The sequence below is a fragment of the Mobula hypostoma genome, chromosome 9 (assembly GCF_963921235.1).
Source record: "Mobula hypostoma chromosome 9, sMobHyp1.1, whole genome shotgun sequence".
NCBI classification, from domain to species: Eukaryota; Metazoa; Chordata; class Chondrichthyes; order Myliobatiformes; family Myliobatidae; genus Mobula; species Mobula hypostoma.
In genome coordinates, this window is record NC_086105.1 from 13,948,452 (window position 1) to 13,974,206 (window position 25,755).

Here is a 25,755-nt window from a genome sequence, read left to right on the forward strand (position 1 = left end):
GGTGTCGGATGTGGGAGGCCCTGGAGTCTCCAAGCCTCCCGGACGTCTACATCTGCGCCAAGTGCATCGAGATGCAGCTCCTAAGGGACCGCGTTACGGAACTGGAGCTGCAGCTCGATGACCTTCGTCTGGTCAGGGAGAGCGAGGAGGTGATAGAGAGGAGTGGAAGGCAGGTGGTCACGCCGGGGCCACGGGAGGCAGACAAGTGGGTCACGGTGAGGAGGGGGAAGGGGAAAAGTCAGGTGATGGGGAGTACCCCGGTGGCTGTGCCCCTTAACAACAGGTACTCCTGTTTGAGTACTGTTGGGGGGGACAGCTTACCCGGGGGAAGCGACAGTGGCCGTGCCTCCGGCACAGAGTCTGGCCCTGTAGCTCAGAAGGGTAGGGCAAGGAAGAGGACGGCAGTTGTGATAGAGGACTCAATAGTAAGGGGGTCAGATAGGCGATTCTGTGGACGCAGTCCAGAGACCCGGATGGTAGTTTGCCTCCCTGGTGCCAGGGTCCAGGATATTTCTGATTGTGTCCAAGATATCCTGAAGTGGGAGGGTGAGGAGCCAGAGGTCGTGGTACATATAGGTACCAATGACATAGGTAGGAAAAGGGATGAGGTCCTGAAAGGAGAATATAGAGAGCTAGGAAGGGAGTTGAGAAAAAGGACCGCAAAGGTAGTAATCTCGGGATTACTGCCTGTGCCACGCGACAGTGAGAGTAGGAATGCGATGAGGTGGAGGATAAATGCGTGGCTGAGGGATTGGAGCAGGGGGCAGGGATTCAAATTTTTGGAACATTGGGACCTCTTTTGGCGCAGGCGTGACCTGTACAAAAAGGACGGGTTACACTTGAATCCTAGGGAGACCAATATCCTGGCAGGGAGATTAGTGGGGGCTACTGAGGCGACTTTAAACTAGAATGGTTGGGGGGTGGGAATCAAATTAAAGAGGCTAGGCGTGAGGAGGTTAGTTCACAACAGAGGGATGGGAACCAGTGCAGAGAGACAGAGGGGTGTAAAGTGAGGGTAGAAGCAAAAAGTACAAAGGAGAAAAGTAAAAGTGGCAGGCCGACAAATCCAGGGCAAGCATTAAAAAGGGCCACTTTTCAACATAATTGTATAAGGGCTAAGAGAGTTGTAAAAGAGCGCCTGAAGGCTTTATGTGTCAATGCAAGGAGCATTCGTAATAAGGTGGATGAATTGAAAGTGCAGATTGTTATTAATGATTATGATATGGTTGGGATCACAGAGACATGGCTCCAGGGTGACCAGGGATGGGAGCTCAACGTTCAGGGATATTCAATATTCAGGAGGGATAGACATGAAGGAAGGGGAGGTGGGGTGGCGTTGCTGGTTAAAGAAGAGATTAACGCAATAGAAAGGAAGGACATAAGCCGGGAAGATGTGGAATCGATATGGGTAGAGCTGCGTAACACTAAGGGGCAGAAGACGCTGGTGGGAGTTGTGTACAGGCCACCTAACGGTAGTAGTGAGGTCGGAGATGGTATTAAACAGGAAATTAGAAATGTGTGCAATAAAGGAACAGCAGTTATAATGGGTGACTTCAATCTACATGTAGACTGGGTGAACCAAATTGGTAAAGGTGCTGAGGAAGAGGATTTCTTGGAATGTATGCGGGATGGTTTTTTGAACCAACATGTCGAGGAACCGACTAGAGAGCAGGCTATTCTGGACTGGGTTTTGAGCAATGAGGAAGGGTTAATTAGCGATCTTGTCATGAGAGGCCCCTTGGGTAAGAGTGACCATAATATGGTGGAATTCTTCATTAAGATGGAGAGTGACATAGTTAATTCAGAAACAAAGGTTCTGAACTTAAAGAGGGGTAACTTTGAAGGTATGAGACGTGAATTAGCTAAGATAGACTGGCAAATGACACTTAAAGGATTGACGGTGGATATGCAATGGCAAGCATTTAAAGGTTGCATGGATGAACTACAACAATTGTTCATCCCAGTTTGGCAAAAGAATAAATCAAGGAAGGTAGTGCACCCGTGGCTGACAAGAGAAATTAGGGATAGTATCAATTCCAAAGAAGTAGCATACAAATTAGCCAGAGAAAGTGGCTCACCTGAGGACTGGGAGAAATTCAGAGTTCAGCAGAGGAGGACAAAGGGCTTAATTAGGAAGGGGAAAAAAGATTATGAGAGAAAACTGGCAGGGAACATAAAAACGGACTGTGAAAGCTTTTATAGATATGTAAAAAGGAGAAGACTGGTAAAGACAAATGTAGGTCCCCTGCAGACAGAAACAGGTGAATTGATTATGAGGAGCAAGGACATGGCAGACCAATTGAATAATTACTTTGGTTCTGTCTTCACTAAGGAGGACATAAATAATCTTCCAGAAATAGTAAGGGACAGAGGGTCCAGTGAGATGGAGGAACTGAGTGAAATACATGTGAGTAGGGAAGTGGTGTTAGGGCCAGATGGTCTGCATCCTAGAGTGCTTAAGGAAGTAGCCCAAGAAATAGTGGATGCATTAGTGATAATTTTTCAAAACTCGTTAGATTCTGGACTAGTTCCTGAGAATTGGAGGGTGGCTAATGTAACCCCAGTTTTTAAAAAAGGAGGGAGAGAGAAACCGGGGAATTATAGACCGGTTAGCCTAACGTCGGTGGTGGGGAAACTGCTGGAGTCAGTTATCAAGGATGTGATAACGGCACATTTGGAAAGCGGTGAAATGATCGGACAAAGTCAGCATGGATTTGTGAAAGGAAAATCATGTCTGACAAATCTCATAGAATTTTTTGAGGATGTAACTAGTAGAGTGGATAGGGGAGAACCAGTGGATGTGGTATATTTGGATTTTCAGAAGGCTTTTGACAAGGTCCCACACAGGAGATTAGTGTGCAAACTCAAAGCACACGGTATTGGGGGTAAGGTATTGGTGTGGGTGGAGAATTGGTTAGCAGACAGGAAGCAAAGAATGGCAATAAACGGGACCTTTTCAGAATGGCAGGCGGTGACTAGTGGGGTACAGCAAGGCTCAGTGCTGGGACCCCAGTTGTTTACAATATATATTAATGACTTGGATGAGGGAATTAAATGCAGCATCTCCAAGTTTGCGGATGACACGAAGCTGGGTGGCAGTGTTAGCAGTGAGGAGGATGCTAAGAGGATGCAGGGTGACTTGGATAGGTTGGGTGAGTGGGCAAACTCATGGCAGATGCAATTTAATGTGGATAAATGTGAAGTTATCCACTTTGGTGGCAAAAATAGGAAAACAGATTATTATCTGAATGGTGGCCGATTAGGAAAAGGGGAGGTGCAACGAGACCTGGGTGTCATTATACACCAGTCATTGAAAGTGGGCATGCAGGTACAGCAGGCGGTGAAAAAGGCGAATGGTATGCTGGCATTTATAACGAGAGGATTCGAGTACAGGAGCAGGGAGGTACTACTGCAGTTGTACAAGGCCTTGGTGAGACCACACCTGGAGTATTGTGTGCAGTTTTGGTCCCCTAATCTGAGGAAAGACATCTTTGCCATAGAGGGAGTACAAAGAAGGTTCACCAGATTGATTCCTGGGATGGCAGGACTTTCATATGAAGAAAGACTGGATGAACTGGGCTTGTACTCGTTGGAATTTAGAAGATTGAGGGGGGATCTGATTGAAACGTATAAGATCCTAAAGGGATTGGACAGGCTGGATGCAGGAAGATTGTTCCCGATGTTGGGGAAGTCCAGAACGAGGGGTCACAGTTTGAGGATAGAGGGGAAGCCTTTTAGGACCGAGATTAGGAAAAACTTCTTCACACAGAGAGTGGTGAATCTGTGGAATTCTCTGCCACAGGAAACTGTTGAGGCCAGTTCATTGGCTATGTTTAAGAGGGAGTTAGATATGGCCCTTGTGGCTACAGGGGTCAGGGGGTATGGAGGGAAGGCTGGGGCGGGGTTCTGAGTTGGATGATCAGCCATGATCATAATAAATGGCGGTGCAGGCTCGAAGGGCCGAATGGCCTACTCCTGCACCTATTTTCTATGTTTCTATTAACAGAGCTTTTACAAAATGAAATTGGCAAGTAAAGTGATTAATTTTGGGAAAAACCATTTCAGTCTTGAATTTAAGTAAACAGTTTTTATTTTAATTTAACTGCAGTTTGTTATGACTTTTTTATTCAATGTTATTTATATTTTCATTTGAGAATCATATGGTCGAACTCCGTTTTTATTACTTGATTTTTAAACTATATTTTCTTGGAATCCTTCAGGAGTCTGAAGAAGGCAGTTGGGCTCAGGTAATGCATGTTAACAGATAATTCAGTTTGAAAATACATGTGCTCAAATTATTACTACTCATGCTTATTAACTTATCTTGTACCTTGAAAGTTCAAAGTAAATTTATTATCTAAGTACATATATGTCACCATATGCAACCCAGAGATTAATTTTCTTATGGGCATACTCAATAAACAATATAGAATAGCAACCATGATAGAAAAGATGGAAGAGGGTAGGGTAGCATATAAGGAAGGTAAAAATTGTTCTGTTTGTAGATTCACAACAAGAGAAAGTCTGCATATGCTGGAAATCTGAGCAACACAAACAAAATGCTGGAGGAACAGACAGAGGGTAGAAAATCCACTAGAATCTGTATATTGCAGACCTTTGCTAAACCTGCCCACTAAATTCAGATGTGACTAGAAATAGAATATCGATTTAATTATTTTTTTTTATTTCACTTCTGAGCTAGGCATTGCTATTTAATTTCTTTATTAATTAACAACACAATGTGGAATATTTGTTCACGTTTCATGCAGGTTTATAAATCTGTCTTTGAAAAGATGAAATTTGAAATAATAACAATAATCTTTCAGTAATGTTCCTTTAGTATCTTTTGGCTCACTGCTACTCCAACCTCCACACTCATTGAAATGAAAGATGATGTAGACCTATACTACAAAGATTTATGATGGATTTTAAAGATTCTTTTTTTAATATCAATCTCCCAAGTGAATTTGTATGAATAATCTCTTCCCCACTCCAACAGACTTTGGCCTACGGTGACATGAATCACGAATGGATTGGTAATGAGTGGCTTCCTAGTTTGGGATTACCTCAGTATCGCAGCTATTTCATGGAGTGCCTGGTAGATGCTAGAATGCTGGACCACTTAACGAAGAAAGATCTCCGCATTCATTTAAAAATGGTGGATAGCTTTCACCGGTATGTTTAAGTTTTGTTTAAAAGACTCTATCTAGACATACATTGTGTTGCAAATGCACATCTTTATTTAAAATACATTCTTGAGAAACCTGAGTAAGCTTGAAACTCAAAGCCCTTGTAATATATTACTATATGAAGTTCAGACAGGTGAAGATTCTCTAGAGCATCTGTATACTGTATAATGATTTTCTCCACAGGGGTGTGCCCCTACTTCACAGTTTCCCCAGACTGACCAAAGACTGTGGTCATAGATAGCAATGTGTGCACCTATTATCTGAGGGTTATCTCACCCGGGAGCCTCACCGAGTTTACAGTTTAGTCTTCTAAATATTTGAAATTTAATACCAGATTTTTCATGTCTCTTAAAGGCAATTAATGAGAAGTTAATCTGTTCTTGGTACGTGGCCAAAATAAAGGTACATAATTCCCTGAAAGTGGCATTGAGTACAAGAGTTGGAACATTGTGTCCTAGCTGTATAAGATGCTGAGACCACAGCTGAAATATTGTGTGCAGTTTTAGATGCCATTGTATAAGAATAATATAAATAAAATAGAGAGAGTGCAGGAAAGATTCACAAGGATGTTGCCAGGACTGGAGGACTTGAAGTATAAGGAGAGACTGTTTTCACTGGAGTGAAAGAGACTGAGGATGACCCCACAGAGGTTTAAAAAATCATGAGGACATAGATAAAGTGGATGGTCATGGAGTGACATGGTAGCGTTGCAGTTAGCATAATGCTGTTTAAGTACCAGCGATCAGTGGAGTTCAGTTGCTTCCATTGTCTGGTATATTCTTCCCGTGACCCTATGGGTTTCCTCCCACATTCCAAAGTTAGTAAATTGTGGGCCTGCTATGTTGGTGCCTGAAGCATGCTGACAGTTGCAGACTGCCCTCAGCACATATTCATACTACGTTTAGTCTTTGACATAAATGATGTATTTCACTGTCTGTTTTGATGTACAATATGTAATAAATACATTTAACCCTTAATTTTTTCCCAGAATAAGAATAAGGGCAAAGGTTTAAAGTGAAGGGGAAAAGATTTAAAGGGGACTTGGATATTTTTTTCACAAAGAAGGTGGTGGGTAAATAGTACAAGCTGCCAGAGGAAGTGACTGAGGTGGGCACAATTATGCATCACCCCAGGACTTAATTTTCATTAACAGGGCTAATTCCCAGTGACTCAGGGAAATACATCTCCGTGAAAATAAAGTTGGAAACAAAACAGGATTAAACACACCCAACCATGAAAACCTGCACCAGCTGGGAATCGAGGGGAAAAAAAACAGAAAACACTAGAAATAGCAGATCTGACAGTAACTGTAGAGAGAGAAGTGATGATTGTGGTCTGAGACCCTTTGTCAAAACACCTGAAAGAGGATCTAAGATCTAAAAACATTATTTCACTTTCCATGGATGCTATGTGGCCTGCTGAGTTCTTTCCAGTATTTTCTGCTTTGTTTTCCGTGTCCCCAGGTATATTCACAACTCACAAAATGTGTATTTTTTTGTAGTTCGATGGACTTACTGGTCAGCTGGCAATGTTTTAATAAATCCTGCCTTGAAAGTATACTTTAGCTTTGCACAGTTTTTGGGGAAGTGGAAAACAGTACATTACCACACGAAAGCAGTGCTTTTGAGCCTAAATTTACATATGTCTTCATATGTATTTCTTCAGCAGTTTGATCGGGACACACCATGGACGTCAGCCAGTGAGAACAGCAAGAAGAGTTTAAAAGGAGACAGCTTTATAAAGCGGACGTCAGAGGAGTGGGCGACGGAGTAGAAGGAGACAGAGTAGGAAGGCTTTGGCTCAGTGGGGCTTAGGCGATAACGGATTGAGGCGAGGTAGGCTGTCTGTGTAGAATACAGACAGGAAGAATGCGTTTGAGGCCGGTGTTCTGTGATCGGTGTCAGACATGGGAAGTCCCGGAGACTCTCAGCCTCCGCGACGGCCACATCTGCACCAGGTGCGTCAAGCTGCAGCTCCTTAGGGACCATGTTAGGGAACTGGAGATGTAGCTTGATGACCTTTGTCTGGTCAGGGAAAGTGAGAAAGTGATAGATAGGAGGTATAGGCAGGTAGTCACACCGGGGCCTGGGGAGACAGATAAGTGGGTAACAGTCAGGAGGGAAGGGCAGGAGTCAGAGGCTAGCGAGCACCCCTGTGGCTGTACCCCTTGACAAGAAGTACTCCTGCTTGACTACTGTTGGGGCAGATGACCTACCTGGGGGAAGCAGAGTGGCGGTGCCTCTGGCACAGAGTCTGGTCCTGTGGCTCAGAAAGGTAGGAAAAGGAAGAGGATGGCAGCAGAGACAGGGGACTCTATAGTTAGGGGGTCAGACAGGCGATTCTGTGGACACAGGAAAGAAGCATGGATGGTAGTTTGCCTCCCAGGTGAAAGGGTCCAAGTTGTTTCTGATCACTCCACAATATTCTAAAATGGGAAGAACAGCCAGAGGTTATGGTACATTGGTACCAACAACATAGGCAGGAAAAGAGAGGAGGTCCTGAAAGCAGAATACGGGGAGTTAGGAAGGAAGTTGAGAAGCAGGACCACAAAGGTAGTCATCTCGGGATTACTGCCTGTGCCACATGACAGTGAGTATAGGAATAGAATGAGGTGGAGGATAAATGCGTGGCTGAGGGATTGGAGCAGGGGGCAGGGATTCAGATTTCTGGATCATTGGGACCCCTTTTGGGGCAGGAGTGACCTGTACAAAAAGGACGGGTTGCACTTGAATCCCAGGGGGACCAATATCCTGGCGGGGAGGTTTGCTAAGGCTATTGGGGAGAGTTTAAACTAGTATTGCTGGGGAGTGAGAACCAAACTGATGAGACAGAGAAAGAGGCGTTTGACTCACAAATAGAGAAAGCTTGGAGACGGCAAGAGGCAGGATAGGCAGGTGATCGAGAAGGGATGCGCTCAGAGAGATGGTTTGAGATGTGTCTATTTTAGTGCAAGGAGTATTATGAACAAAGTGGATGAGCTTAGACCGTGTATCAGTACTTGGAGCTATGATGTTGGTGGCCATTCCAGAGACTTGGATGGCTCAGGGGCAGGAATAATTACTTCGAGTGCCAGACTTTAGATGTTTCAGAAAGGACAGGGAGGGAGGCAAAAGAGCTGGGGGTGTGGCACTTTTGATCAGCGATAGTATCATGGCTACAGAAAAGGAGGAAGACATGGAAGGAGAGTCTCTGTGGGTGGAAGTTAGGAACAGGAAGTGGCTAATAACTCTACTGGGTGTTTTTTATAGACCACCCAGTAGTAACAGGGATATTGAGGAGCAAATAGGGAGACAGGTTCTGGGAAGGTGTAATAATAACAGGGTTGTTGGGAGATTTTAATTTCCTAAATAACGATTGGCATGTCCCTGGAGCGAGGGGTTTAGATAGGGTGGAGTTTGTTAGGTGTGTTCAAGAAGGTTTCTTAACACAATATGTAGATAAACCTACAAGAGGAGAGGCTGTGCTTGATCTGGTATTGGGAAATGAACCTGGTCAGGTGTCAGATCTCTCACTGGGAGAGCATTTTCAAGATAGTGATCACAATTCTATCTCCTTTACCACAGCATTGGAGAGGGATAGGAACAGACAAGTTAGGAAAACGTTTAATTGGATTAAGGGGAAATATGAGGCTATCAGGCAGGAACTTGGAAGCATAAATTGGAAACAGATGTTCTCAGGGAAATGTATGGAAGAAATGTGGCAAATGTTCAGGGGATATTTGCGTGGAATTCTGCATAAGTACGTTTCAATGAGACGGGAAGGATGGTAGGATACAGAAACCGTGGTGTACAAAGGCTGTTGTAAATCTAGTCAAGAAGAAACGAAGAGCTTACGAAAGGGTCAAAAAGCTAGGTAATGATAGAGAGTGAGAAGATAATAAGGCTAGCAGGAAGGAGCTCAAGAATGAAATTTGGAGAGCCAGAAGAGGCCATGAGAAGGCCTTGGTGGACAGGATTAAGGAAAACCCCAAGGCATTCTACAAGTATGTTAAGAGCAAGAGGATAAGATTTGAGAGAATAGGACCAATCAAGTGTGACAATGGAAAATGGTGTATGGATCCGGAGGAGATAGCAGAGGTACTTAATGAGTACTTTGCTTCAGTATTCGCTACGGAAAAGGAGCTTGGTGATTGTAAAGATGACTTACAGTGGACTGAAAAGCTTGAGCATGTCGATATTAAGAAAGTGGATGTGCAGGAGCTTTTGGAAAGCATTAGGTTGGATAAGTCACCGGGAACAAGTGAGATGTACCCCAGGCTACTGTGGGAGGCGAGGGAGGAGATTGCTGATTTATGAACATCTAGAGAGGCATAATATGATTAGGAATAGTCAGTGTGGCTTTGTGAAAAGCAGATCATGCCTTACGAGTCTCTTTGAAATTTTTGAGGATGTGACTAAACACATTGATGATGGTAGAGCAGTAGATGTAGTGTATGTGGATTTCAGCAAGGCATTTGACGAGGTAATCCATGCAAGGTTTATTGAGAAGTAGGAGGCATGGAATCCAAGGAAACATTGCTTTGTGGATCCAGAACTGGCTTGCCCACAGAAGGCAGAGTGGTTGTAGACAGGTCATATTCTGCATGGAGGTCGGTCACCAGTGGTGTGCCTCAGGGTTCTGTTCTGGGACCCTTACTCTTTGTGATTTTTATAAATGACCTGGATGAAAAGGTTGACAGATGGGTCAGTAAATTTGCTGATGACACAAAGGTTGGAGGTGTTGTGGGTAGTGTGGAGGGCCGTCAGAGGTTACAGCAGGACATTGATAGGATACAAATCTGGACTGAGAAGTGGCAGTTGGAGTTCAACCCAGTTAAGTGTGAGTGGTTCATTTTGGTAGGTCAAATATGATGACAGGATATAGTATTAATGGTAAGATTCTTGGCAGTGTGGAGGATCAGAGGGCTCTTGGGGTCCGAGTCCATAGGATGCTCAAAGCTGCTGTGCAAGTTGACTCTGTGGTTAAGAAAGCATACAGTGCATTGGCCTTCATCAATTGTGGGATTGAGCTTACGAGCTGAGAGGTAATGTTGCAGCTATATAGGACCCTGGTCAGACCCCACTTGGAGTACTGTGCTCAGCTCTGGTCACCTCATTATAGGAAGGATGTGGAAACCATAGAAAGGGTGCAGAGGAGATTTATAAGGATGTTGCCTGGATTGGGGAGCATGCCTTATGAGAATAGGTTGAGTGAACTTGGCCTTTTATCCTTGGAGCGATGGGGATGAGAGGTGTATAAGATGATAAGAGGCATTGATCGTGTGGATAGTCAGAGGCTTTTTCCCAGGGCTGAAATGGCTAGCACGAGAGGGCACAGTTTTAAGGTGCTTGGAAGTAGGTACAGAGGAGATGTCAGGGGTAAGTTTTTTACGCAGAGAGTGGTGAGTGCATGGAACGGGCTGCTGGCGACAATGGGTGCATGGAACGGGCTGCCGGCGACAGTGGTAGAGGCGGATACGATAGGGTCTTTCAAGAGACTCCAGGACAGGTACATGGAGCTCAGAAAAATAGAGGGCTATGGGTAACACTAGGTAATTTCTAAGGTAAGGACATGTTCGGCTCAGCTTTGTGGGTCGAAGGGCCTGTATTGTGCTGTAGGTTTTCTATATTCTATATCAAGCTAAACCCTGCATCAACTGTTGGCATTTTCTGTCAGATTTTGACCTTCCTAGAGATTGGACCAATGAGAGGACAGGGAATTAAACTGGGGAGAAAGCAGAGCACAATTATGGGGTAGGAATTCAGAGGAGGGACGGAAATATGTGTTCATGAAGAAGAGTACAGTAGTGTACAATGAGGAGAGGAGGATAGAAGTTTAGAGGGGAATAAGAATATCCTATCTAAGATAAGAATGGGTGGCGGAAAGCCATTGAGCATAGGGATTAGGGCATTCTCAAGAAGAAAGGAGGACATATGTGGGAAAAAAAATAAATCATAAAGAGAGAAAATTGCAGGGTTGTATAGTATGATATTTGTTATTTGATATAATATTCTATAATATTTGTTATAGAACATGATGAGAGTAAGACAGTAGATATCATTGACATTGTAAGGCATTTGATAAGTTTGCTTATGATAGGTCGATTCAGAACATAAAAATGCATGGGAATTGCAAATTTGGATTTAGAGCAGCTTACCCACGTAAAACAGAAAGTAAGGGTGGAAGGCTGTTAATCTGACTGAAAGTCTGTGACCAGTGAGAGGCGTTCCAGTGCTGAGACTTCTATGAGGCCCAATATTGGTTGGGATTGACCGTGGATGTTGCATCCTAGTTGTCTACATGCTAAGCATGCTAGGGTAACATGCTATAGACAGCAAGCTGGTGCCTGTGCAGCAGGCTCCCCCTCTCCACCCAATCGATGAATCCAAAGGAACAGCAGAGACCAGTACAGTTTGGCACCAGTAGCATCGCAGGGGTTGCCAGCCAACATTGACCTGAATGTAGGACTGCCTTAGGGAATCCAGCTCCAGAATTTTCCTGCAAACAACAGGAATTCTGCAGATGCTGGAAATTCAAGCAACACACATCAAAGTTGCTGGTGAACGCAGCAACTTTGATGTGTGTTGCCAGAATTTTCCTCGTGGTTTTATTCCAATGCTTTTCCCATGAGAGGCAGTGGAGCTTTGAGATCAGAGTTTTCCTTCTAAATGAGCTGCCAAATACAGCTGACGAGCCCCATTTGTCTGTAGCAACTGGTTTTAAGGCGACAGTAACCCACCTTTCCCCCGTCTCCTGTCAGTAGAAACTGTTCCGCCAGGATTTGTAGCTAGAAGGCCAGGAGCTGGACTTGGTAATCAGAGGCTATTTTAGACACACGCCAATGGGACAATTTAACAGGCAGTGGGAGCTTATCCCCACTGCCACCCCGGACTGTGACAACGTTAAGGAACCTGAGATGTCTATTGTCTCTGATACACATCAAAGATTTAGATGAAAATTTAGATAGGTGGATTTGTAAGTTTTTGGATGAAAATATAACACAATCTTAAGTGTAAATGTAGCTTAGTTGTGAACAGTGTAAAGGACTATCAAAGGAAGGTCAGTTACAGAGATGGGTATAGAAGTAGCAGATGGAGTTTAATTTGTGCAAGTGTGATGTGTTGCACTTTGGGAGGAAAAATGAAAGGAGAAAGTATATAGTTAATGGTAGACCCCTTAACAGCATTGAGCTACAGAGTAATATTTGGGGTCTAAGGTTCATTGAAAGTGGCTATACAGGTGGATAAGACGGTAAAAATGCATATTCATTGGTGCTGTGCACTAGAGCAAAAAAGCCATGCTGCAGAACTGTAGAACTAGAACTTGAGTCAGACTGCAGTCAGAGGATTGCATGCAATTCATTCTGGAAGGATGTGAAGACTGTGGAGAGGGTGCTTTCTGGATTAGAGGGTAATAAGGAAATGTTGTACAATATTGGGTTGTTCTCCCTATAGCATTAGGGGCTAAGGGGAAACCTGAGAAAGTTTTTTTTTAATTATAAAAGGCAAGGATAAGTTAGACAGTTGGAATCTTTTCCCAAGGTAGAAATATCAAACACCAGAGGACACGCTTGTAGGGTTAGAGGGGGGAAGTTCAAAGATGATGTGAGGAGCGAATTTTTTTATGCAAAGTAGTAAGTGCTTGGAATAGGTTACCAGGGGTAATACTGGAATCAAACACTTTGTTGGAATTTAAGAGGCTGTTAGGTAGGCACACAAATATGGGGTAAAAGGAGGGATGTGGATGACATACAGGAGGAGAGCATTTAATATAAATTGGTATCAAGATTGGCACAACATAGTAGGGCAAATAGACTGGTTTATACTATCCTGTTTTACGAATATTTGTTTGAAATTGTGTTATATTTTCAATACTGGAGGACCTCGGCAGGTCAGGCAACATCTATGGAAATGAATAAACAGTCAATATTTCAAGCCAAGGCCCTTCATCAGGACGGGAAAGAAAGGGGGAAGATGCCAGAATCAGAAGTAGGGAGGAGGATAAATTGGAAGGTAATAGTTGAAGTCAGGTGAATGGGGAAGGAGGGATGAGTAAGAAGATAGGAGGTGATAGGTGGAAAAGGTTAAGGGCTGGAGAAGATGGAATCTGATAAGAGAAGAGAGTAGACCTTGGGATAAAGGCAAGGAGAAGGGGCACCAGGGGGAGGTGATAGGCAGGTGAGGAAAAAAGGTAAGGTGCCAGAGTGGGGAATTGAAGGAGGAGGAAGGGAGAGGGGAAAAATTACTGGAAGTTGGAGAAATCGACGTTCATGCCATCAGGTTGGAGGCTACATAAATTGATGGATTTTCAATGGGTTGATAGCATCATGTTTTTATAAATGGTCTGGTAGTGCAGAGATCTAGATGGATGATCTGAGAACACCAGGAATTCTGAAGATGCTGGAAATTCAAGCAACACACATCAAAGTTGCAGGTGAATGCAGCAGGCCAGGCAGCATCTCTAGGAAGAGGTACAGTTGACATTTTGGGCTGAGACCCTTAGTCAGGACTAACTGAAAGAAGAACTAGTAAGAGATTTGAAAGTGGGAGGGGGAGGGGGAGATCCAAAATGATAGGAGAAGACAGGAGGGGGAAGGATGGAGCCAAGAGCTGGACAGTTGCTTGGCAAAAGGGATATGAGAGGATCATGGGACAGGAGGCTCAGGGAGAAAGAAAAGGGGGTGGGGGGGCGGGAAACCCAGAGGATGGTTTTCTTCCCGTTCCTACCTCCTACTCAAGATCCACATACCTGCCTGTCCTGCCAGACCTATTGTCTCAGCTTCCTCCTGCCCCACCGAACTCATTTCTGCATACCTCGACACAGTTTTATCCCCCCTTGTTCAATCCCTTCCTACCTATGTTTGTGATACTTCTCACGCTCTTAAACTTTTCGATGATTTTAAGTTCCCCGGCCCTTACCGCTTTATTTTCACCATGGATGTCCAGTCCCTATATACTTCCATCCCCCATCAGGAAGGTCTCAAAGCTCTCTGCTTCTTTTTGGATTCCAGACCTAACCAGTGCCCCCCTACTACCACCTGCTCCATCTAGTGGAATTAGTCCTTACTCTTAATCATTTCTCCTTTGGCTCCTCCCACTTCCTCCAAACTAAAGGTGTAGCTATGGGCACTCGTATGGGTCCTAGCTATGCCTGCCTTTTTGTTGGATTTGTGGAACAATCTATGTTCCAAACCTATTCTGGTATCTGACCCCCACTTTTCATTCGCTGCATTGATGACTGCATTGGCGCTGCTTCCTGCACGCATGCTGAGCTCGTTGACTTCAGTAACTTTGCCTCCAACTTTCACCCTGCCCTCAAGTTTACCTGGTCCATTTCCAACACCTTCCTCCCCTTTCTAGATCTTTCTGTCTCTGTCTCTGGAGACAGCTTATCTACTGATGTCTACTATAAGCCTACTGACTCCCACAGCTATCTGGACTATTCCTCTCCTCACCCTGTCTCTTGCAAAAATGCCATCCCCTTCTCACAATTCCTCCATCTCTGCCGCATCTGCTCTCAGGATGAGGCTTTTCATTCCAGGACGAGGGAGATGTCCTCCTTTTTTAAAGAAAGGGCTTCCCTTCCTCCACTATCAACTCTGCTCTCAAATGCATCTCCCCCATTTCACGCACATTTGCTCTCACTCCATCCTCCCGCCACCCCGATAGGAATAGGGTTCCCCTTGTCCTCACCTACCACCACACCAGCCTCTGGGTCCAACACGTTATTCTCCATAACTTCCGCCACCTCCAACGGGATCCCACCACTAAGCACATCTTTCCCTCACCCACCCTCTACTTTCCGCAGGGATCGCTCCCTACGTGACTCCCTTGTCCACTCATCCCCCCCATCCCTCTCCACTGATCTCTCTCCTGGCACTTATCCTTGTAAGTGGAACAAGTGCTACACATGCCCTTACACTTCCTCCCTTACCATCATTCAGGGCCCCAGACTGTGCTTCCAGGTGAGTCGACACTTCACCTGTGAGTTGGCTGGGGTGATATACTGCGTCCGGTGCTCCCGATGTGGCCTTCTATATATTGGTGAGACCTGACGCAGACTGGGAGATCGTTTCGTTGAACACCTACACTCTGTCCGCCAGAGAAAGCAGGATCTCCCAATTCCACGTCCCATTCCCATTCTGATATGTCCATCCACAGCCTCCTCTACTGTAAAGATGAGGCCACACTCAGGTTGGAGGAACAACACCTTATACAGTATTCCGTCTGGGTAGCCTCCAACCTGATGGCATGAACATTGACTTCTCAAACTTCCGCTAATGCCCCACCTGCCCTTTGTACCCCATCCGTTATTTACTTATATACACACATTCTTTTTCTCTCTCTCCTTTTTTTCCCTCTGTCCCTCTCACTATATCCCTTGCCCATCCTCTGGGTTTCCCCCCCTCCCCCTTTTCTTTCTCCGTGGGCCTCCTGTCCCATGATCCTCTCATATCCCTTTTGCCAATCACCTGTCCAGCTCTTGGCTCTATCCCTCCCCCTCCTGTCTTCTCCTATCATTTTGGATCACCTCCTCTCCCTCCCACTTTCAAATCTCTTACTAGCTCTTCCTTCATTTAGTCCTGACAAAGGGTCTAGGCCTGAAACGTCGACTGTACCTCTTCCTAGAGATGCTGCCTGGCCTGCTGCGTTCACCAGCAACTTTGATGTGTGTTGGGTTATCTGAGATAGGACTTCAAATTCCACATGGCAGCCAGGGATTTTAATTTCAATTAATTAAATGAATGCCTGGAATAAGGAGTAAGGCACTGTCAAATAATCACAGGAATCCATCTGTTTTGCTATGTTTCATTTGGGGATTATATCTTCCTTTCCACTCCAGTCTGACCCTTTTAAAACTTCAGCTCTTGTAATGGAGTTATGTCTCAACTGATCTATGAAATAAAGGGGCATTACATCTGTTTGTATCAAGCACCTACCACCTAGGCTGCAGCAGTTCAAGGTGGTGGTTCATCACCAATATCTTAAGGGGTCATAGGAAGGAGTAATAAATGCAAGCCTTCCCACAATGTGGGTCTCCACACTGTTTTACTTAGGTTTTAACTGTTGTTGGTTTCCACATGGAACGCAACAGGTAACTCCTTTATCATTGTTCTCCAATTGCCTTTACCCTGCATTGTACAGCCAGCAAGATCTTAATAACTTTTGATCTTAGTTGAAGAGAACAGTATCTCTTCCCTTGAATTTTCTAGGCCAGACCATTGCAATCTTTCTTTTTTGCTCACCCAACTTAAAATACTTTCTGTTGCTCACTTCCTTTGTTGACAAAACACATTGGTAGCAAGTATCTTGTACCTTATGAGTACCCCGTATAAAATCTTATTACCTCTTCAAGACACGGTTGCATCATCCTATATTTGACCATGAACCAAGTCTAAACCTGTACTAAACTATCTTATGAACTGAATTGTTACCCCCCCCCCCATTACTGTGTTTATATCTCACTCAAGCATAATAGCTCTGAGGTGATTTCTCAAAACCCTAGCACTTACTGAAACTATGATTGCATGGAATTATGTTGCTTTTCTCAAGTACCTGCACTCTTCTGATGTGGATACTGACTTACACTTTACTATGGCTCATCTTAATTGATTATAGTTAATTATTTAAAGCTTTATGTGCAGATTAACTTCTGTTTTAAACTACTACTTTTACATAAAGGATTACTTCCTGCATTATATTCTAACAATTACCAAATTCCCAACTTTTTATGATACATTCAGCGGAAGTAGTACAATAGTACTTGGTGTTAACACAAGTACTACATCTGCACTTTCAGACTTTATAAGATGAATGTCCATAATTATGTCCAAGATCATGTAAATGGTCACCCAGTTTGTCAAGAGATTTACAGAAATTCCTGAAGTCAGCATTATAGGTGACTCACAAAGTAAATGTTTATGTTTTTACCCTAGTGTCAAGGCCCTCTAATTTTTTATATATATAAACATACCACACGCATATATACACATAAACATACACATGCATATATGAATAGAAACAGTTGCAAAACAATTCCAAAATCTGTTGTATTGTTCTTCTTTAGAACAAGTTTACAGTATGGTATTATGTGCTTGAAGCGGTTAAATTATGACCGAAAGGAACTGGAAAAGAGGAGAGAACTGAGCCAGCATGAAATTAAAGGTGAGCAATGTTTTCCTACAGCTTCAAAATTAATGAAATGTGGAACATGTGATTTTTAAATGAAAAAAACGTAAAATATTAATAACGTGTGACATTTCTCATCGTGAATTAAAACTAAATTGTAATGTGTGACATGTGATGGCTAAATTGTGACTAGAACTAACTGATATTTTTTGGGAGTCATTGCAATGCATGTGAATTTTAAGATATTAGGATGAATATGTTGGATATATTTGAAGGTGAAATATTTTATTTATTTAAATCATCTTCAAAATACATGTAGTTAAATTCTTGTACATATAGTTGAAAGTAAATACCTAGAAGCTGGATCAAGAAAAGCTATATTTCTATCCATTAAGCAATTCAATTTGAATGAAAATTAAAATGTAATTAAATGAGTAGGCATTTATGCAGATTGGTCATGTCTGTAATTTTTCATCCGCATCTTCTATATAATGGACACAAGAACATATAGGGGCCCTGGATTACATAGTGAAGTTTATTGGTATTCACTTCTGTAATTTTTATTGAAGCAGACCACTTATGTAGATGTAGTCTTTCGTAAAATTCATGAGGTTTGTTTCAGTGTGAGTTCACTGAGACCGGGTGCTAGCTTAAGCTAGACCCCCCCTTGGTATATCTTGATTACTTTGCGCCCTTGAGCCATTTACTTAATACCAGTGAGCCTCACATCAGTGGTATAGAAGCTACTGGAGAGGATACTGAGGTATAGGATTTATGGGCCTATACCGATATTTATTATAGGATTTCTACATTGCCTACATAGGGACAATTAACATGGCTTTGTGCAGGGCAGGTCATGCCTTCCAAACTTGATCATGATTTTTGAGGAGATGACAAAGGAACTTGATGAGGGTAAAGCAGTGGACACTGTCGTCGTGGACTTTAGTAAGACATTTGACAAGGTCCGTCATGGTAGGTTGATTCAGAAGATTAAGATTCATGATATCCAGGTAGAATTGTATGTTTGGATTCAGAACTGGCTTGCCCATAGAAGACAGAAAGTAAATGTGGAAGGCTGTCATTCTGACCAGTAGTGTTCTGCAAGGATCAGTGCTAGAACCTCTGTCTCTAATGTGGGGTTTTGTCCTGAAATACCAACAGCTTCTTTCTTCCCAGTGATGTTACTCAGTCCTCTGGGTTCCTCCAGCAGATTGTCTGTAGTTTCTGCATCTGTTGCCTATGTGTCTATAATATTCCGTATATAACCTAACCAGATTTTTATAAGGCTCCTGACTCTTGAATTCAACGCCTCAAATAATAAAGGCAAGAATGCCATACATCTTGATTACTACCTGACCAGTTTGTGCAGCCATTTTCAGAGCTATAGACTTGAACCCTAAGATCCCTCTGTACATCAAAGCTGTTAAGGATCCTGCCATTAACTGTGTACTTTCCCTTTACACAAAGTGCAACACCTTACACTTGCCCATATTAAACTCCATCTGTTATTTCTGCATATATAATTAATCCACATCTTTTTTTATCCTTTGGCAATGCCACCGAGCTTTGTGTCATATATTTCACAAAAAGCAGAAATCACAGTGCAGAATCCCATGGAACACCACTGGTCACAGAACTCCAACCAGAATGGAACCCCTCCATCATTACTCTGTGTCCTCTCTGTGCAAGCCAGTTCTGATTCCAAGCAACCCAGTCACTGTGGATCCCAAGTATCTTAATCTTCCAGATGAGCCAAACAAGAAAGACCTTGTCAATTACTTTGCATCTTCTTCATGATTGCATCTGACCATCTAATGAAGAACAGTTGGACAAATTCCTCTTTAGTGATGCAGGCATGATTTCAATCAAAATCAGTTTGAATCATCTGGTGCTAGTGACCATCAAGATGACACCTAGTGGATCAACACTAATATGATAAGCAATGCCATATTAGTGAGATTTGTGCATGAATTTCACATGAGAGCTGATTCAAGTCAAACTGATGAATACCATTACTCCTGTGCTCTTTTTCCAGCATGTTTTTTTTTTGTTGTTGCTTACTTGCAGAATGTGAACATTATTGGAAAGGCCAACTAATTTTTCCCATTCCTAAGTGCCATTGGGAAAATCATGTGAGCTGCAATGTTTCCAGTTAAAGACAATCTCTCAATGCTCTTAGGAATTTCAGAATTTAGACCCAGTGACAATGAAAAAATCATGATATATCCCAAACACAGGACAATATATGACTTGGAGAGGAATCTGCAGATGGTAGAAACTTTTGCCCTTTTCCTTGTTGGTACTGCAGGCTGGAGAGGAACCACAGTAGTATACTTAAGAAGTAACTATATGCTTCTTAAGTGTAGATGAAACATACTCTATATTGTATATATCCAAGAGGTTCTGTAGATGTTGGAAATCCAGAGCATCACAGACAAAATGCTGGAGGAACTCAGTAGATCAGGCAGCAACTGTGGAAATGAATAAACAGCTGACAGTTCAGGCCAAGACCCTTCTTCAGGACGGAAAGGAAGGGGGAAGAAGCCAGTATAAAAAGTTGGGGAGGGCGGGAGAAGAAGAACAACTAGCTAGAAGTTGATAGGTGAAGCCAGGTGGGTGGGAAAAGCAAAGGGCTGGAGAAGAAGGAATGTGATAAGAGAGAAGATTGGACTGTGGGAGAAAAGGAAAAAGGTTGCTTCCCCACCCTTAAGAGTGCCCTCATCATGGCAAAAGAGGAGGCCATAGACTGACATGTTGGACCAGGAATGGGATAGGAATTAAAATGGTTGGCCACTGGAAAATTCCATTTTTGGCAGATGGAGTGGAGGAGCTCGACCTTATGAGCAACACCTCATATTCATTCTAGGTAGCTTCTAACATGATGGCATGAACATTGATTTTTCCTTCCAATAATTTTTTCCCTCCCCTTCCCTCTTCTATTCCCACTCTGTCCTCTTACCTCTTCTCCTCATCTGCCTATCACCTCTCCCTGCCTTCTTCTTTTATCCTTTTTCATTCTTTCTCAATTAATAACCATGAAAACCTCATAATGGACTTCCCCATAGAAAGGGGCTCTAAATAAGAACCACTCAATCAGAAGAGAGATTTGTAATTTCTCGGAAAAGGATTGGGGGGCAGGGAGGCTAATAGATGGTAAGTCTAACAGACCATCAGATTGAACTTCTCCTCTCAGTTTGACTAAGGAATAAACAGTCACAAGCTGTGTACTGCTGATTCTGGCAGGAGGTAGAGTTCTTTAATCTCAGCATCCAACAGGGCGCAATTAGATTTCAAGCATCAGTCCTGTGGATTTGCATCTCAAAGAATTAATTGCTTGACGGATGGGCAGGAAACAGACGTCAAACTTGCAATGGAACTTAGAAAAACAGGAAGTTTCAATTTAAAACATGTTATGCTTTAAACTGAATGTCTTTATGCTAAGGCATTCAGATTAAGCCAAAAATGTATCACCATATTAGTCTTATGATGTTATGTCATAAATATAGTACCTATTTTTTCCTGTGCTGTCCATCTTTTTACAGCATAGACATACAAGTGATTTTTCAGCCTACAGTGTTGTGCTGAACTAAGTAATTAGCAATTTAAATTGGCTTTTCTTTAACCTTTTTGATAAATTCTCTGAACTGTGAACAAAGTAAAAGCAAAACAAAATGCTGGAAATGCAAAATACATCAGCTGGCATCTGTAGGGAGGTAATTGTCTCTTTTGATAGCCCCCAATACCATGTCATCTATCTAACATGCTCTACTTATGCTTGAGCTAGAATTTAAATACCGACTATGTTTTATATTTAACTAAAAATCTTGTTCAGATGGAAAACTTCCTAGTTAGAAATCTGAAAACTTAACAATTTTCAGTTATACCCTTGTGGAAACCTCTGTCATCATTTACAATGTCAGCATTTCTCACATTTTGCAAATTCTACAAATAACATTTAGTTTTAAACATGTATTTTTAAAATCCAGGTTAGATATCAATTTGCATGGCATCCAATCTTGGCTATAAAATAGACCCAATGGATGCACGTGCAGTTGTTTGGTCACTTGCTTAATAGTTAGTGGCTTTCTTTTGACTCGGATACAACCATGAGCTTGACATACATAGGATTGAATAAGCATTCAGTTAAGGTATAATCTTTGTTGAAAGTTGAATTGTTGGTAAAATTGATAAGAGATGAGAAAGAGAAATGCGTCCTGAGGTAAGGTATGATTCATTTTATTACGGAGCAAGAAGTGGGAATGCACCTTCATTCCACCAGAATGGCAACTGACACAATCCTTACCTCACTGCAGCCACTGTTCCAGGAGTACCCTCCAAGGCAGGTGATTACATTGTGGAGATATAATTAGCACCAGACAAATTTCTATTGATTCTTATGTCTTTTGGCTCCAACATATCTGTGTTTAATTTGAGCAAAGTAACCGTAAACACCAGCCAATACACTAAAGAAATATTTCAAAAATAATACCATACAATAGCTAGAGATTTAAAATAAAAATAGAAAATGTTGGAAATGCCAATCATTTGAGTAGCATTTTGTGAGAAGAGAAACACGTTTCGATTGATGGATTTTCATTAAAACAATAATAAAAAAGTCAATTGTTAGCAGGGTTTAAAAGCAATGAAGAAGAAAGAATAAAAGGGGGAAAAGAAGTGGCAAAAGGGAATGACAGTACAATGTGAGTAACAAGTAATAACAGAGAAGGCCTGTCTGAAGAAAGTGTTTTTAAAAAAAACAAAACAGCATCTGAAAAGATCCCACATGGTAAGCTAGTCCAAAAAAAGTTAAGGTACATGGGATGCAAGGCAAGTGGAGGGTAGTGGCTGATGGATCATTTTGCTATTAGAAGTCTGTGACCAGTGGTGTATTGCAGGGCACACTGCTGGGACGGATCTGACTAGGATAGATCTGTAGACCATACGATTAGTATGTTCCCACAACTAATGGTCTCACTTTAAGGACTCTTTATCTTGTTATTTCATGCACTTTCATTTCATGTCATTTCATAATCATTGCTATTTATTTATATCTGCATTTGCACAGTGTTGTTCATTTATCCTGTTTACAGTTACTGTTCTTATAGATTTGCTAATGAAAAAGGCCTCACGAAAAAGAATCTCAGAGTTGTATGTGGTAACATGTACATATTCTGATAGTAAATTTATTTTGAACTTTGAACTTTTAGTAAATTTTCAGATAATATGAATGTTGGTGGTGTTATGGATAGCAAGGGAGGTTTTCTAAAGCTCCAGCAAGATGCAGAGCATATGGAAAGGTGGGTGGAACATTGGCAGATGGAATTTAATCTTGACAAGCGTGGGTGATGCAGCTTGGGAAATCAAATGTTGATAGGACATACACAATAATGTTCGGGTGCTATGGAGTAGTGAGAGATAAAGAGATCTTAGAGTAAGATAACATGGGTTGTGCTTTGAAATTGACCACATGGATAAATAGGGAAGGCATACAGCACACTTGCCTTCATTGGTTGACATAAAGAATATAAACTGTAGAATGTTGTAACCTTACAAAACATTATTAGGCCAAACATAGATTATTGGTTGCTACACTTAAGGAAGGATATATTTGCAGTGGAAAGAATGCAGAGGAGAGTCATCAAAATATTGCGTGGATTGGAGATATAGGGAAAGATTCGATAAGCTGCCTGTGTTTTCCCTGGAGTACAGGAAGTTGAGGGGTGACATGATAAATGTATATAAAATTATGAAATGCATAAATACACTCAGTGGCCACTTTATTAATTACATCTGTGCACCTGCCCTTTAATGCATATATCTAAGCAGCCAATCATGTGGCAGCAACTCAATACGTAAAAGCATGCAGACGTGGTCAAGAGGTTCAGCTATTGTTCAGACCGAACATCAGAATGATAAACAAATGTGATCTAAGTGACTTTGACCATGGAATAATATGTGACGTTCCGGGTGAGGGTGTGGTCAACATTCCACCCCTGCATTTCTAATGACCAGTACTGTTTATTGTTCTTGAGTTAAAATGCTTTTATGGGATTATGGTGCGAAGTTCCAGTTCATTTGCCGTTACATTTTAGCTTGGGTTATACAGTTATTTGCTTGTGTATTTGTGGGTGTGTGATGGTCACCTTCCCCATCTGTGTGAGACTGGGTGGGGTTCACTCTCCAGGTCATGGGCCTGGTCTGTTGGTGCCTATCACAATAAAGCCGTTGTTGAGTAAAAGAGCTTCCTCGTCTGTCATTATGGACCAAGTGCTCGCCACAAATAGTTGATGCCAGACTGGCGGTTTGAGTATCCCAGAAACTGATGATCTCCTGGGATTTTTATGCACAATAGTCTCTAGAGTTTACAGCAAAAGGTGCAAAATAACAGAAGACATCCAGTGAGCAGCAATTCTGTGGGCAAAAGTGCCTTGTTAATGAGAGAGAAGTCAAAGGAGAATGACCAGACTGGTTCAAGCTGACAGGAAGACAACAATAACTCAAATAACTATATGTTACAACAGTGATTTGCAGAAGAGCATTTCTGAATACACAACATGTTGAACCTTGAAGTGGATGGTCTACAGCAGCAGAAGACCACAAACATGCACTCAGATATTTTTTCATGATAGTGGTATGAAAAACAAAATATGTAAATTTAAAGTGAGAAGATGGAATTTTAAAAGGAATTTGAGGGGTTAGTTTTATTTACTGCCAAAGGAGGTAGTGAAGTCAGATACATTTGATATTTAGACAGATACTCATTTGGGCAATGTGTAGGATGATACAGATCTAGTGCGGATAAATGAGTTAAGTGTAGATGGGTAAAAGGTTGGCACGGATGCAGTGTTTTCTGTGCTGTGCAGCTCTATGACTTAAATCTGCAATTAAGAAAGGGCAATACTGTGAATGCTCGAAACAGAAAATAAAGATTCTGGGCATTCTCTGGATGATTGTAACAAATCCATGAAAATGTGATGTTCTGTTGCTTGAACTTGCAATGGGATTTGTTTGAAGCAGCTTTGGATGCTAAGGTTAGAAAGAGGCGACATTGAATCTTTATGGGTGGAGTTAAGAAATTGCAAAGGTAAAAAAACATAATGGGAATCATATATAGACCTCTAAATAGTATCCAAGACGTGGGTTTAAGATTGCAAACGGAGCTGGAAAAGGCATATAATAAGCGTAATGACACAATTGTAATGGGGGACTTCAATACGCAAGGGGATTGGGAAAATCAGGCTGGTGTCATATTGCAAGAGAGGGAATTTGTTGAATGCCTACAAGATGGCTTCTTAGAGCAGCTTGTGCTTGAGCCTACTCGGGGAAGGCTATTTTAGATTGGGTGTTGTTTAATAACCAGATCTTATTAGGGAGCTTAATGTGAAGGAACCCTTAGGAAGTAGTGATTATAACATGATTGAATTCATACTGCAATTTGAGAGGGAGATGCATAAGCCAGGTGTATCAGTGTCACAAAGGAATAAAGGGAATTACAGAGCATGAGAGAGGAGCTTGTCGTGGTGGATTGGAGGAGGATACTGTCGGGGATGACGGCAGAGCAGAGATGACTGAACTTTCTGGGAATAGTTCACAAGGTGCAGGATAGATATGTCCCACAGTAGAAGGTGGTCTCAAGTGGCAGGGGTAGGCAACCGTGGCTGATAAAGGAAGTTGACTGCATAAAAGCCAAGGAAAGAGCATACAAGATAGCAAAAGTGAGTGGGAAGTTGGAAGATTGGGAAGCTTTTAAAATCTATCAAAAAGCAACTAAAAAAGCTATAAGGAAGGAAAAGGTGAAATATTAAGACAGACTAGCCAATAATATAAAGCAGGATACCAAAGGTTTTCTCAGTTATATAAAGAGTAAAAGGCAGGTGAGAGTTGATGTTGGATCACTGGAAAATGATGCTGGTGAGGTAATAATGAAGGACAAAGAAATGGCAGATGAACTTAATGGGTGTTTTGCAACTGTCTTCACTGTGGAAGACACTAACAGCGTGCCAGAGGTCTGTAGGTGTCAGGGAGCTGGAGTGAGTGCCATTGCTATTTAAAAGGAAGAAGTATGAGGCAAACTCTAAGGTCTTAAAGTGGATAATTCACATGGGCCAGAAGGACTACATCCCAGAGCCCTGAGAGAGGATACTGAAGAGGTAATGGATGCGTTGGTCATGATCTTTCAAGAATCACTTGATTCTGCCATGATCCCAGATGACTGGAAGATTCTAAGGGTCACTCCACTCTTTAAGAAGGGAGGAAGGCAAAAGAAAGGAATTACAGGCCACACACATCGAAGTTGCTGGTGAATGCAGCAGACCAGGCAGCATCTCTAGGAAGAGGTACAGTCGGCAGCATCTCTAGGAAGAAATACAATCTCGCAATTCCTCCGTCTTCCATTTCCGACACCTCCCTCCCCTTTCTAGATCTTTCTGTCTCTATCTCTGGAGACAGCTTATCCACTG

General features: G+C 42.3%; 1 protein-coding gene across 8 annotated transcripts in view; it reads left to right on the plus strand.

Moving 5' to 3' along the window:
• The window catches only part of ppfia2 (PTPRF interacting protein alpha 2), a 352,206-nt gene that overhangs the window by 305,596 nt on the left and 20,855 nt on the right, over positions 1-25,755 (plus strand). For all 8 annotated transcript variants that reach the window (XM_063057742.1, XM_063057744.1, XM_063057746.1 and 5 more), the window contains 3 exons: positions 4,221-4,247; positions 5,000-5,175; positions 17,235-17,332. In XM_063057742.1, coding sequence (XP_062913812.1) covers positions 4,221-4,247; positions 5,000-5,175; positions 17,235-17,332 — 301 coding nt within the window. The remainder of the gene's footprint in view (positions 1-4,220; positions 4,248-4,999; positions 5,176-17,234; positions 17,333-25,755) is intronic.